Source organism: Caretta caretta, chromosome 2 (genome assembly GCF_965140235.1).
Source record: "Caretta caretta isolate rCarCar2 chromosome 2, rCarCar1.hap1, whole genome shotgun sequence".
Taxonomy (NCBI): Eukaryota; Metazoa; Chordata; order Testudines; family Cheloniidae; genus Caretta; species Caretta caretta.
The window spans coordinates 111,816,638-111,831,340 of NC_134207.1; the positions used below are offsets into that span (position 1 = coordinate 111,816,638).

Here is a 14,703-nt window from a genome sequence, read left to right on the forward strand (position 1 = left end):
CCCATTTTGGGACTCTTGAGGCTTTTCAGTAGCTGAGATACATGACCTGAAGAAAAGAATAGGGGAGCCTGAAACTGAAAAAGAACGGACTTGAAATCTGAGTGAAAGACTTGTTACCTCAAATGGGGTAGTGTTATATGGACTAACTGCTCAGTGAGAGACTCTTTTGACGTTTGTTGGTCATGATAGATAGGTGAGTTGAATAGTGAGATAGGTGCTAGAATAGGATAAAACTCTGCATTTTAGCTTGAAGATTTGAAAAACAAAAATATTTTACATCGATAACATTCCTCCCTCTCCCCCACCTCATACTTGTTTACACATAGTTTTGAACTACATAATTGGCTGCAAGAAACTTCCAGCATAATCCACTACAGCTGCCTTTTAACCTGTAGAATGCAGCAAGAAATCTTACCATGGAGTTGTGCACCTACAATTTAGATAAAGTTGAACTAGGGTTGAGGTACATGTACAACAATGCCATCCTATTTTATTCAGTTTAGTACCCGATGATGTAATACCCCCTCAAACCGAGATAGAAGAATTTGTGGGGTCAGAAAGTGAGTTTGTGAGAAATGCTCAGTACAGCTTTGAACATATATGGCACCTAAAGAGAACTGGTGAAAAAAATTTAAAATATTCAGATTTGGGTGAATATCCCACATCTCTAGTTCATGCGGGAGGGAAAAACCTTTTACAATTGTTTGGGTCCTTTAAGGCTGTTTGGGAGCCAAATGAATGTTTTCAGACACACTGACTTAAAAATAAATTGTTGCAAGAGAAAGAGATGTCTTTGTATAATAATGCAGAGTTAATACGAGGCAGTCAATTGATATTTATTAGCATTATGTTTGGGGAGAGATGTATGTAACGACATGAGATGTGCATCTGAATATCTAGCTCAAGTTCAGGAAATTGCTGAGGTTCCCTTTTCCTCTCCAAAATAAAACTTCTCCTTTTTACCCCTCTTCCCCTCCTGATTTTATACATATAATTATTATTTATTAAATACAGTTTTATTAATGTGTAGATTAATTTTATTAATGCAGCACAGGCTTTGCTGTAGCTTGCCTTATCGTCAAAATACCAGTGCATAGGAAAGTCTGCCACATGTAGGTTTCCCACCAATCATCCCAATACATTCATACAGTATCTCAAGTGTAAAAATAGGGTAGGATAAGCCCAAGGAGTGTTTGTGAGGGAAAGCTCTATACGCAGAGCCAGCTGCAGCATGAACCTAACTAGGTAGTGTTTTAAATATTTATAAGACTGAGTTTAGCTATCATCATATACAGTACAAAACAGTTCTTGGACTGGTGGTTGGATATGGCTTAGCAAACTTGGGTATGTGTTAGTTTTTAAGGACTTTTCTTACAAAAAGTGTTGCAAAAAATGCAATAAATTTTTAAAATTCAATAAGGGGCAATTTCTTCCTCTAATGTAATTTATCTCTAGTACTGAGAAGAACTGAGGCCTTGTCTGTAATGGGGTTTTGAGCCACCATTGACTTGGTACCAGTCAAACCCCAAGTGTGGACACAGTTTACACCAGTGCAGGGCAATTTGTAGTGGGGCAGGTTATCCTGGTTTCAAACACAACAGCCAAAAGTCATCATTATCTGAACTTTTCTGTGACTACCTATGCTCAGAATACCAACATGAGAGCTAAACCAGGGGAAGCTGTGCTGGTACAAATCATGCTTCACCTGTGAAAATCATGTCTACCCTAAGGGTCTTCACCGCTGCCGCTATAAAAGTTTTTAATATTGCTTGGGGGTAGTTCTCTCTCGTACTTGCCTTTTAACTAAAGTCTCTTTTAGGAGTACAGACCTGCTTGCTTATAGTAGTATAATAATTAAAGACTCCAAAAGGTTTTTCCTTTAATTGTGTTTTTTAGAAAATAACTTCAAGACTGAAACCTTTTTCTTCTGTCCTTTCAGTCAGGAGTACACTTAGTAAGAAAACTGCTATAAGAAAAGCAGAAATTTGGCTAGCATGAAGATGAGAATATTTCTGGAAAGACAGACACTGTCACTGTAATGAATAAATATGTATATTCAGTTTTGTTTAGATAAGCTATAAAGGTGTGAAATTCCAACTTTCTCAAAACAGCCAGCCAGCTACCAGGAATTAGTAGCTGGTTTGTTTTAAATCAGAATTAGTCTCAGTAGTATTTCAGTTTTCTTTTTCTTAGGCAAGTGCATGTTGCTTTCTTCTAGTCAAAGACACTTTGGCGATATGATTTTTCCCTTTCTTAATTATTTTTCTCATCTGGTGATACTTTTATAATTTCATAGAAATGACCTTTTGTCAGCACTCCAGGCCTGAGTCTAATTTCATTTGTGCTGATTTAAACTGGTGTAACTGCATTAACTTGAATGGATTTACTTCTCACTTTCACTTGGATGAGATCAGAATGAGGATTTTTATGATTATTATAAATGCTTGATTTTCTGTAGCGTTAAAACCTAATTTAACTTTGAGAAGTTTGTATACAAATATGTATATTTACTTGTACTCATTATTAGAGTAGTGTTTTATATATGGGCACAATACCAGTTCTAAGTGTTGTTCAAAGATATGAATAGTGATCTTTAAAGAGGCTGATACCAATTATTGTTTTAATTAGGGACGGTATGACGAACTGCGTTGCATCCAGTTTTCTCTTTTTTCTATTATGGTTTCAGGGTTTAAGCTTTTCCTGTGAGAATGAATATATTTTTCCTCTCTCCTACTTCTCCCTCTCCTGCTTTCAAGAATCTTACAAATTAAGACAAAAGATAATTACTCAGAAGGATAAAACTGGCAAGGTTCCCATGACACTTAAAATTAATGATCTGTTGAGTACAAAATATATTTTCTCTTGTTCACACTTTATATGTGTGTGTGTGTGTGTATATATATAAAAGCACACAATTTGATTTTTTGGCTATGTTTTTTGTTTAGTAATTTGCAGATATAAAATGGCAACAGGATACAGAAAATTTATCCTTTGACTTACGGTTCTGTCTGTGCAGAACCATTTATACAGTAAACCCAGTTTGTTCCCACTGAGTAAAAATGCACTTACATCCAGCGAGGAAATACATTTTTAACAAAGTTAAAAATTCATCATTTGTATGTAGTGCATCTTATTAAAAAACCCCAGTATTTTTGCAAAATTCTCTTCAGTTAATTATATGTTTTTATAGTGCCTTCCATCTGATCTTAGAGCTCTTTACAAGTAAGAATAAATTTATCCTCCTAACACCTCCTAAGAGATAAGGATGTATTTTCACCCCTATTTAACAAATTGGGACATTGAGGCACAGAGTCTGGGGGACTCGCCCAAAATCACACAGGAAGTTCAAGGCAGGAAGTTCTTGGCTCTGTCGAAGTCCGTGACAAAACTTGCAGTGACTTCAGTGGCAGCAGGATTTCATCTCAGATCTTGTGCATCTCAGTCTGATGCTGCTAATCCTGAGATCATCCTTTCTATATTTTTTGGCATAACAGTAGCTTCCACTTGCTCTGTGCCTCAGGAAATGGGAGGTGCAGGGGATGTAAGAATGAAGTTACCTAGCTGACTTCAAACTTTTACATTCATCTTCTTAAATGTTACCACCACAACCCAATTGGTAAATAATCCAAATAACCACTTCATTCGTGACATATTGAACATGTGCTGGGGGCAGGGGGAGAGCAGTCAGTATTGAGGCAGTCTAGATCTAGAAGCACATCATTCTGTCCACTAAGGGTGTGTTTTTGTTGTTTCTTTAAAGTAATAGAAAACATGAGTAGGTGGATCTGAAATCTCCGTCCTGGATCTAATGGAAAGCATGGCAAGCGTGCATCATGTTTACTGAGGAGAAAATGCTGGTAGTGCAGCTTTCATTTGAGGAGAAGCATTTCATTTAATTCACACAGGCAACTGTTTCAAACAGATAACACTAGTAGCTAGGGGTGTGCGCCCAGAATCTCTTATCAAATATGTTCAAAATAGTGTCTTTGTGTTAAAGCAATTAATTTTCTCATCTCATTAATACCTTTTCTTTCTTAATCAAGGAAACTTTTTTTATTTGCAGCATGTTTGCTCTAAGAAAACACCTTAAAGGGAAATTGTTGAGTCAGTTTGGCTCAATAGACTTTTTTGTTGTTTGGTTACTAGAATATTCTCCAAAGGAACACTTCCATAATTTTTAAAAATTCCACTAAAAACACCATTTTCCTGTAGTGTTTGTAATCCCAACAGTGTAACTCCAGAAAACTAATTAGAAACTGACTATAAATAGGGTGACCATATTTCTCTGTGCTGAATACCGGACACCTGGTAAAATTACTCGTATACAAGCGAGTTCAACGGCAATCAATCAGAACTATGCAGTACAGATGTTCAAATTAACATCAAGTTGACTGAGCCCCTGTTAAAAAAGAAATACTGCACAGTTGGATTGTTTTTATTTACCTTATCTTTAAGGCTATAGGGGTCACACAGGGACTGGTGACCCCCCCCCCTCCGCCCACACCCCCCCCCCCACATGCAGTGGGAGAGGTGACACACACCCATACTCCTCTGTCAAAGGGGTGTGTGTGTCCGACTGACCCTCCCCTTTCTGCCTGGTGCTCTCTGACCTCCATGCCTGGCTGGGCCCCCAGGACGGACCTGTCTCTCCTGGTACCTGGTGTCGCGTTTTCCTGAAGCAACATGTGTGGGGGCACACAGGGTTATATGCCCCCCTTCCCAGATTTCTGCCAGGGCTCACACCAGAATGTGGCCAGCAGCCCCCCCGCCACCCCCGGAAGCTTGTCACTTCCTGCCCACACAGTTTTGAAAGGCAGCTAATACCTCCAGGCTGCTGCTGGCCACTGACATAACCCAGTCGCAGTGCAGGGAGGAAGGGGTTAAACCCTAAGAATTAGGGTTGCCAGCCCTCCAGGATTGCCCTGAAGTCTCCAGGAATTAAAAATTAATCTTTAATTAAAGATCATGTCATGTGATGAAACCTCCAGGAATACATCCAACCAAAATTGGCAATCCTACTAAGAATGCATTGTTCAGCAGGGCCCAGGGAGCCTGACTGCAGGGGCTTCAGTAAACCCAGCCACAGAATTGATGCAGCAGGGAGGGTGTCTAGGGGACTGAGCAGTCCCACGCTCCATGGGGGCAGGACGCAGGGTGGATGTGTGTGTGAAGAGGGTGCTAAGCCCCTGCCCCAGGAGCTGCTGTGGAGCCTGCAGGTTCAGTGCATGAACAGGCTGGAAATCACTATCGCTCCCCCAGCCCTCTCCCTGGCACTCCAGAGCTTAGCTGATGGGCAGAGAGGCTTCCCTGTGCCAGCGCTTTGTGGGGCTTTGGCACATGCAGGGCTTGGCTCCTCCTAGCCAGCGCCCCAGGCTGGAGGGTCTTGGGCTTTCCCAAGTGCTGGCGGTGAATGGGATAGGGGGTGGGGCCTTGGTGGCTGAGAGCCAGCAAGCAGTGGGGGCTGCACTGATGGACCAGCAGGGGGAGCGGCCAGCTCCATGCGCTGCATGATTACCCTGCCACCAGCCTTGCACATCCACCCCCTTGGTCAGTCACTGGACTTACCGCTGGTGGGCAGGGTTCCGGCCAGCAGCAGGACCCATCAGTACTGATGTGGGGGAGGGGCAGAAAATACAGGACAATTTGCCCATTTTTAAGAAAAAGTTAGGACACCTGCAGGAGGGCTTAAATATGGGACTGTCCCTTTAAAAACGGGACGTCTGGTCACCCTAACTATAAACAAATGTGAAATTTGCTGGTCTGTGTTTGTTCAGACAATGAAAACAGGAACATACCTGGTGACTGTTAATTTAAATGTTAAATTCTGTCTGTTTTTGATAATTTAAGGTCCTGGCTATTTTCAGGAAATCTGTTTTTATAGGTACACAGAATATAACCTGGCAGTCCCTCTAGTTTTCTATTTGTCTTTATTTTGATTTGTATATAACGAGGCACCAACTAAACATCTAATGCTGACAATAGCTTAAGTTTTCTTTTACATCTTTTTAAACGAAGAAGCTGGTTTCAAATATATTTTGTCTTTTTTTCCCCCTCACACCCAACCCCCATCTCTCCACTACTTTCCCTTCTCACTTCCCAGTCTTCAGTGGGTCCAGCAAATCAACGAAGGAAAAAGAAACTACCCATAAACACAAAAGCAAAGAGACCACACCGGGGAAGGAGAGGAACAGTGAACACAAGGCTGAGAGCAGAAAAGACCAGGCTGCTGCTAATCACCATCCTACTACAAATACTGGCTCCTCAACGAAAGGGTTCACTGCTAACAACCACCACACTCTTCATAGATCGGCTCAGGACTTAAGGAAACAGGTAATGTGTTGTACTCTCATTTGGGCACATGCAATGCATGTGCTCATAAAGTGCTAACCCTAGTACGCCACCCCCCACTGAGGTAACTTTGGAATCTTTAACCTGTGGTATGAAGAAAAACAGGGAGTTGACTTTGAGTGTGAGAGAAGTGAGAGAGAGGAAAAAAAACATTACATAAATGGACAGACCCCCATTGCAATACAATACACATTATTACCACACCTTCACATTACATGAGGGTATACGTAGGGTATTCACATTTGTTTTTTATGAAAACTGTCTGGCACCCTTGTTGGTCTCTCTGCTGATATTGCCAAGGTTGGCTGAACACAGAGAATGACCTTTTTTTTCTACAGGTGATCCTCAAACAGGTTATGTTTGAGAGTCATTGGCATTGCAGGGAAGCTCGTATTATCACTGTTTGTTGTATTTTACTTGGCCAATAGAAACTCAGGAGTCTACTGAGAGACTACTTGGAGCTCTTGGAAACTCATCTTCCCCTTACCTGCATCCTAATATGATATTCCAAACTGTCCCCGCTCTCAGTGGCAGTACCGCCGAAGTCTTCATATGGCAGCAGGTTTGTTGACTTTCACTCTGCTGGAGAAGTTTTAAAGGACCGATGGCCTCGTGGTTGTGGCTTGCCACTGACTGGCATTCAAAGAGGAAGTGTTTCCATCCGTTTTTTGGCAGTTGGGGCAGGAACTCCTAAAACAGCAATTTTCAAGTAATGTTTCTTAAATTATTTAAAAACCCAGCTCGGTGCCCTTTTAAATCCTTCCACTGGTTGCCGTATGTAAATTAATCCAGTCTAAGGCTTGTTGAAGGTGGTGCATGGGATGAGAGGAGTGCAGCAGGGGGAATTTGCTGCTCTTTTGGCTTAGTTTCTCTTTTCTTAATGGTTAGTTCTGCAACATGCCATTTCAGAGATAGTTTGTTGGAGCATACAGGCTTTCCCTCTGGATAGGCTGGCCTCCCATAGAGCTACAGTCTGGATTTTGCATGGCCCTCCAGGCCTTGGATGGGCACCTGCTAGGTTGGGCCATTAGATATTGAAAACTGCAGAAGGCAAAACACTGTATCCAGTGCCAAGAAAATACCTGCTTAGTGCAATGCTATGATAAGGTTCCAGTCCCTCTTAAATTGCCACCACTGGCTCCCTTTTGCCTCCTGAATCAAATTCAAGTTCTTCATTATTGCGTTTAAGGCTCTCCACAATGTATATCCCTCCTATCTTTGCTCCTGTTCCTCCCCATCACACTTTTTGCTCATTCTTGACTGAATGCCCCCTTCTGTCCTTTGCCTTCTTCCATGTGGCTCTCTATAACCTCTCTAAAAAGAAAAGGAGTACTTGTGGCACCTTAGAGACTAACCAATTTATTTGAGCATGAGCTTTCGTGAGCTACAGCTCACTTCATCAGATGCTGTAGCTCACGAAAGCTCATGCTCAAATAAATTGGTTAGTCTCTAAGGTGCCACAAGTACTCCTTTTCTTTTTGCGAATACAGACTAACACGGCTGTTCCTCTGAAACCTATAACCTCTCTGTACTCCTCTCCACCTAAGTCCCTTTTCAAAGCTCACCGCTTTGAGGCGTAAGCTATAGTGTTTATATGTATTAAAACGAAACATGTGCCTTTGTAACCCTTAAGATGCTTGAGCTAGGCTGCAAGCCAACTGTATGATCATTTTGTGTTCACCCTTGTCTTCCAGCTCTGACACTCGTATTGCCTTCCCCCCCACACATACACCACCCCTGTGCTGTCATATTTTGTTATTTTTACATTAATTTAGCTTATAATTTCTTTGGGGCAGGCTTAGTCTTTATCTTTTTGCATAGCACCATGCATATCTAATGCTATATACAAGTAATAAAAGAAAAGCTAAGGGATGATCTGTAAATGTGCTGCATAAGATACGTATTTCAATTTGGAATATGCTTTTAAGCTTTGATCTTACTTGCTATGAATGAACACTTGAATACTTACACTTATTATCAAAATTGGATAATAGCAGTACGAACTAGATACATTGTGACAGATTATTTAATCTTTGTACAATACAAACATCTAGTTAATATTTTGTGGTTATAGTAAACCTTTTGTAATACATGAATAGCATTTGTTTTTGAACCACAATAATCATAGCTAAAATCAGATTTGTATAGTACAGAATTTGAGCACTATAGGATTCTGACCAGGAAAGTCTTTTTCTGTCTTTCTCTAATAGGGATTTTGGCATATGTAACCTTTAGCAGTATAAAACGAAATTAGCGATAGTGTCAGCTATTCCTAAAGTACACTGTTGTTACTGGGGAAAGTAACTCTGATTCTGAGATTGCCAAACAGCAGATTATGTGCACAGATACATTTGTATTTCACTTTTTACTATCTATCCTATGCTATTTAGGGGATATAAGTGAAATAACTTTCTCCAGAATTCCAATTTAAATTTAAATTGGGCAGTTGTGTGCATTCACAATATTAGAGTCTTTGTCATGCTACAATAAGAAAGACACAGATACTAAAAATGATCCTCCTGTATTCCTCTACTGTTCATAGTGCTATGCAAACATAAAGTAATCTGCCTCAAATATAGTGATCATCTTAAAACTCAAGAAAATAAAAAGGGCTCAAAGTGGAGACAGTTTTTGTAAGCTTAAAATTAAATCGGTAAAAAAACCCTTAATTTTCATTCCACAACCCAATACTAGGAAAAAAAACCTGGCTCCCTATTTTTATGGATCTGCTGATAACTTGACTGTTACTAACTGAGCTATTGTAAAAGGGCTAGTTACTCCTATACGGTGATTTAACCTGTTGCAAAACACTAACCTTGCCAGTTAGTGGGGACACCATTAAATTTCTGATTCTGATAAGTCTTTGTTGAATTCTTTAGTGTTCTCCAAAAAGAGGAGAGTTGTTTCATTAGGATGCCAGCCACAGGACCATTCTATTTTTGGCATGTTTTTGCTGGTGGTGATGGCAAGGGATGCTGAGGGGGTTAGTTGTCCTACAGGAAACAAAGGTAGAGAGCATCATAGACCCACAAATGTTTCTCTTTCTCTCTTGTGTGCAGTTGCTCTTGTCAATTGCACTCTCTCTGCCTTGCTGTCTTCCCCCAACCTCCCCCACAACTCCAAAGGAATTGTAGGGAGAGGAAATCTAGTTCAATAGGGCCCTCTGTTGGTCTAATAGGATAATTTAGCTCCGCAAAACTCCAACTCTGTCCAATGCAAATGAATGAATAAACAAATGAGAAAGCTTGAAGTCTTATGGGGCTCAAACAATTACAATTATGTATTTTTTCTAATAAGCTATGTTTTGTTTTTAGAGAAAGAGAGAGAGTGTGTGTGTGAGGATTGATCCTAGGTGCTGTGTAGTGGCATGTGTACACCAATGTACATCTAACAAACAGTCTTGAAGGAATACTTAAACTCTTTAATTAAAAAAAAAAAGTGAGGAGAGACACTATGGCAGTGATTCTCAAACTTTTGTGCTGGTGACCCCTTTCACATAGCACGCCTCTGAGTGCGGACCCCCTCCCGCCCTTGTTTTTAATCTATAAATTAAAAACACTTTTTATATATTTAACACCATTATAAATGCTGGAGGCAAGGAAGGGTTTGGGGTGGAGGCTGACCGCTCGCGACCCGCCATGTAATAACCTCGTAACACCCCTAAAAGGTCCCGACTCCCAATTTGAGACCCCCTGCACTATGGAATCCATTGGATTCTGCATCCGTTGATGGCTCCTCTGTGAAGACCAGAAGATATTGCTGCAAGACTGTGGGATGGCCCCATACAGTTTAACATTAAAAGAGCCAGCAAAATTCCATGTGGTAGGAGAGTACTTTGGTTGGTACCATGAATAAGAGTGGTGTGAAGACAAATAAATAAATAAATATCGACTAAAACCGAGAGGGTAGCTGAAAACTAGAGACAAGTGTATTTGTATGCCTGATTTCACTGTTAGCACACAACTTTAACGAGTGATGAAGGGTATTGTCAATCACTTTGTTACTACCTGAATTAAATTGACTTCTTTCTTATGTGCTCAGTATAAGCACTGCTGCGGGATGGAGCTGTGTCACTAGACCCCATGTGGTGAACCTGAGCAGCTGGGAGTGCGGTCAATTTATTAGGCTGACTCTCTGTGTGTGTATGTTTGGTTTGGCGGTTATTGGGGGGAGACATATCAACTGTAGAAAGGTAAGAAAATGCCTACCACAATTATTTTGTTTTCTTTGGTACCAAACATCTGTTGGATCCTGAGAGACAAATACAGGCAAAGGAAGCTTAGGTGGGTGCTAGCCAGACAGAATTTCACGTTTGCCAATGTGAAACCCTGAATCCACCAAACACTTTGTTAATGGCTATGACCACGTTCTTTGTTCCATTTGTTTCCAGTTGAAGAAGCTTGTTGCAGCCTAATACAGTTTGAAGCATGGTCTATTCTGGACCATAAATATTTCTGTATGTAAATATGCCAGGTGCATGCTCTTTCTACATATGGGAGGTAGCTGTGGGCTTCTTGGGAGGGAGGACAGAAGAGTAAATGAAGCATCTCAAAACCATAATGTTGTAGCTAATCTAAAAAGATGACAGGTCGGAGGAAATTCTCAAGTTCTCTTTAGCCTTATAGGGTTGGCTTACTGCTGGGGAATCTAGAAGAGAAATATATATTCAAATGTAGAATACACTGGTACAGGTATAATGTTGAAAGCATACTGAACCATCTTTGAAATAACTTTGTAGGGAGAACCGGGATTTAAAATGTTATGCTCATAAGGTAGAGTGGAAGGTTAGTTAGCATTAGTCAGATGAACCCCTTCAGCTTCATAACTGGCTCTGAGAGATCTATGTTCTTACTATGCCGAAGCATTATAATGGCACTAACTGGTTACAGTAAGTTGCAGTTTTCATAATAAATGCAATTTTCCGGGGATTTATATCTTGGCAGTTTTAATTCTGGCCTAAAACTCGTAAAGGAGTTCAATGTTTTTTTGCCTTTGGGAAGGGAAATGTTTTAGGTGTCTTATCAAAGTTGTCAGGATCCCTCCATTCTCCCTCCATCTGTTTTTCTGAGGCCATGTGTCACAGTTACCCTCCTACATGATTGCCTGGGATTTCCTTTGAAGCCTCTACTAAGTAAAAAAAAGGCCAGAAGGGGATGCTCAGGGTACACCCTGACCGTCAGGGGCTGCCCCTATAGCTCTCCCAGTCACAGCTCGTCCAGGGAGCGAGAAACCAAAAAGACTCTTACTCAGGTCTCACGTTCAGCACTTCCCAGGTCATGGGGCAGGCTCGCAAATGCATTTTTAATTTTAATTGTAAATTAAATGGTTAATTTTTAATATACAATATAAACCCCCATTTATCTAGAACGCTCACAGGGAAACCTGAAACCATCAGGTAAACAGGTCTTCCTTAGAAGAGTCTGGCTTTGGTTTCTCTAACTGTTGGAACCATGTGCAGAGGAGAATGCTGGCTAGTTTTAAAAGGGCACCATTCCAGCTCCCAACCTGGAGAACAGCAGAGAAACTGTGTGGAGAGTGTGTGTGTATATATGTGTGTGTGTATATATATATATATATATATGTGTGTGTGTGTGTGTATATATATATATACAGTACAATCCAGGGTACATAACTAAGAGGGAGGGCTTGTCTTCTAGAGGCTAGAGCAGCAGAATGGGAGTCAGAACTCCTAGGTTCTCCTTACCATTCTGCTGATTTCACTGTGTGACCTCAGCAGGTCATTTAACCTTTTCTGTGTCTCAGTATATCCAGTAATAAAATGTGAATAATAATACTTGTCTTTATTGCAGTGGGATTATGAAGTTTAATTACTTGAAAATGGTTTTGAAATACTTGGAAGGGCATTTATAGAGGTGCAAGGTATTAACTGAGTTTGGGTTAAGCATGGTTATACAGTATGAATACCCATTGTCAGTACATATATAGAAGGTCTGGACTTTGGATATTTGGGGTGGGTTTTGCATTCTCATAAACTGCTGATGCCCAGTTAATGATAAGAATTTAAGTCTGCAGTGTTTAAACTTGGCTTCCTAAACTTAGTTACTTAAATAGAAGTGACCTGGTTTTCAGAAGTTCCCTTGGAAGTCCATGCTCAGCACTTCTGATGATTAGGCTGTTACTTTTAGTTTCCTAACTGGGTTTAGATGCATAACTTAAAGCACTTGAGTTGGATAATATGATGTAATAAAATATACTGTATAGAAGTAAAACTGCCCAGATATAAAACTTAAACAAGTATCTGCACGTATCAGAACTACTATACAAACTCCTATTCTGTATTCACAACTTTAATAGAGTGCCTCCCGAAACTCAGTATACATGATAGACTGGATCCTTCATGGCCATCCTGATCTGTCGGGTACATAGTGTTTCAGAAATACAGACAAACAGATGTTTGTGTTTTGAATATAAATTTCAGATTTGTAGATTTATAAATTTCATATCCGTGAAGGAGAGGAGTGGGTGGGTATTCTGTGCACCTTCCATTGATGTTAACCAGCCATGTCCATCTCAGTAGTTATAGTAGATACAGTAGAGTGGTTAGTTCTTTTTAGTTATAGACTTAAGCATCCATCCTCATGACGCTATCTGGGACTTTACAGTAGATAAGGAACGGGGTAGTGTTCTTAACTAGAGCTGCATGAGTCGGTGATCCTCTCCTTAAGGCAGAGGTACCTGCCTCATACTCTGTGACAGCGGGCTTGACTTTATTTGTTTTCAGTTCTGGTTTTATTTTAAAAAGTGTCCAGATCCTGCCCTTCTCTGGGTGAAACCTGTGATATGCAGATTGCCCTAAGGGGGCCATATCTTGCAGACCTCACTTAGGAGTCAGGTGTGCATGATTTGGTTCTCTGTGGGTGTCTCCATTCAAATAGTCTTTTATTAATTAGTTTTTGTTTTCTCTTTTCTTCCTTCTGCTTCCTCCACAATACTTCTGGCTTCCCAGGTTTCTAAGGTCAACGGAATCACTCGATTGTCATCTCCAGGTGCAAATGCAGCCAGTGCCAAAAAGATGAGAGAAGTCAGACCTTCACCATCCAAAACTGTGAAGTACACTGCAACAGTGACAAAGGGAACCGTCACATACACCAAAGCCAAGAAAGAACTGGTCAAGGAAACCAAACTAAATCACCACAAACCCAGTTCACCTGTTCACCATACAATCTCAGGGAAAACAGAAAGTAGCAATGCAAAAACCCGCAAACAGGTGCTATCCCTTGGAGCGTCCAAGTCTAATAATATCGCTGTTAATGGTGTCAAGGTCAATGGCAAGTTGAACCAAAAGGCATGCACTAAGGAGGTGGGGAGACAGTTGAGGGAGGGGCTGCGCAATTCTAAGAGGAGGCTGGAAGAGACAAATCACATAGAGAAAATACAGTCACCCACCAAGAAAATGAAAGGGGCGGTCAGCTTGACAGAAGCTGCGAGCAAAAAGGCAGCTGTGGAAAAGCCCTTGCTGAATGGACATGTGAAAAAGGAAATGCCAGAGAAGATTCTGGAAAGAAATAGGCCGAAAAGAGCCACTGCTGGAAAGAATACTCCAGGGAAACAAGCACATGGTAAAACTGAAAATGCCTCCTGTGAAAATCATTCTACCTCTGAAACTGAGTCCTTGCACAAGCCACACGACTCAACAGGAAAGCACGAAAAGGGTAGTAGCAAGTCTGGGTGGGCAATGATGGATGAGATTCCCATCCTTCGGCCCTCCACGAAGGAGTTCCATGACCCGTTGATATACATTGAGTCAGTCCGAGCTCAGGTAGAGAAGTATGGGATGTGTAGGGTGATTCCTCCTGCAGACTGGAGACCTGAGTGCAAGCTGAATGACGAGATGCGGTTTGTGACACAGATTCAGCACATACACAAGCTCAGCAGGCGCTGGGGACCCAACGTGCAGCGGCTGGCCTGCATCAAGAAGCACCTCAAATCTCAGGGCATTACCATGGATGAGCTCCCACTCATCGGTAAGGGCTGTGGCTCCTGCTGGTCTTTTGCTTCAGTTTATAAGCCTTGTGCAGTAAATTTTGTGCTTCATTTGATTTTGTGATTAATTGAATCCCTGTGAAACTGCAGGATGCTGGATTTTCCTCTGTTTATTCATAGACCAGGTGCCGTGCAGGTGGGTATAGTGCAGGCTTCTCCATGCTGATTCACTTAAGCATGTTAATACTGCCTAATTCTTCATTGATTTTATCTAGGGCAAAAGGCTACATAGGTGTCTCTATTCAAATTTCAAGACCCTCTCTTTTCTCCCCACTTACTTATAAAACTAATAAATATAAATATTAAGATTCTTGATCTAAAGTTACACTGGAAGTTTTTAGGAGTCTTCTG

The 14,703-nt window shown here is 41.0% G+C and overlaps 1 protein-coding gene across 1 annotated transcript in view; it reads left to right on the forward strand.

Moving 5' to 3' along the window:
• The window catches only part of JARID2 (jumonji and AT-rich interaction domain containing 2), a 306,448-nt gene that overhangs the window by 244,568 nt on the left and 47,177 nt on the right, over positions 1–14,703 (forward strand). Inside the window, exons 6-7 of the mRNA XM_048839904.2 lie at positions 6,101–6,330; positions 13,316–14,333. Of these exons, the coding sequence (XP_048695861.1) occupies positions 6,101–6,330; positions 13,316–14,333 (1,248 nt within the window). The remainder of the gene's footprint in view (positions 1–6,100; positions 6,331–13,315; positions 14,334–14,703) is intronic.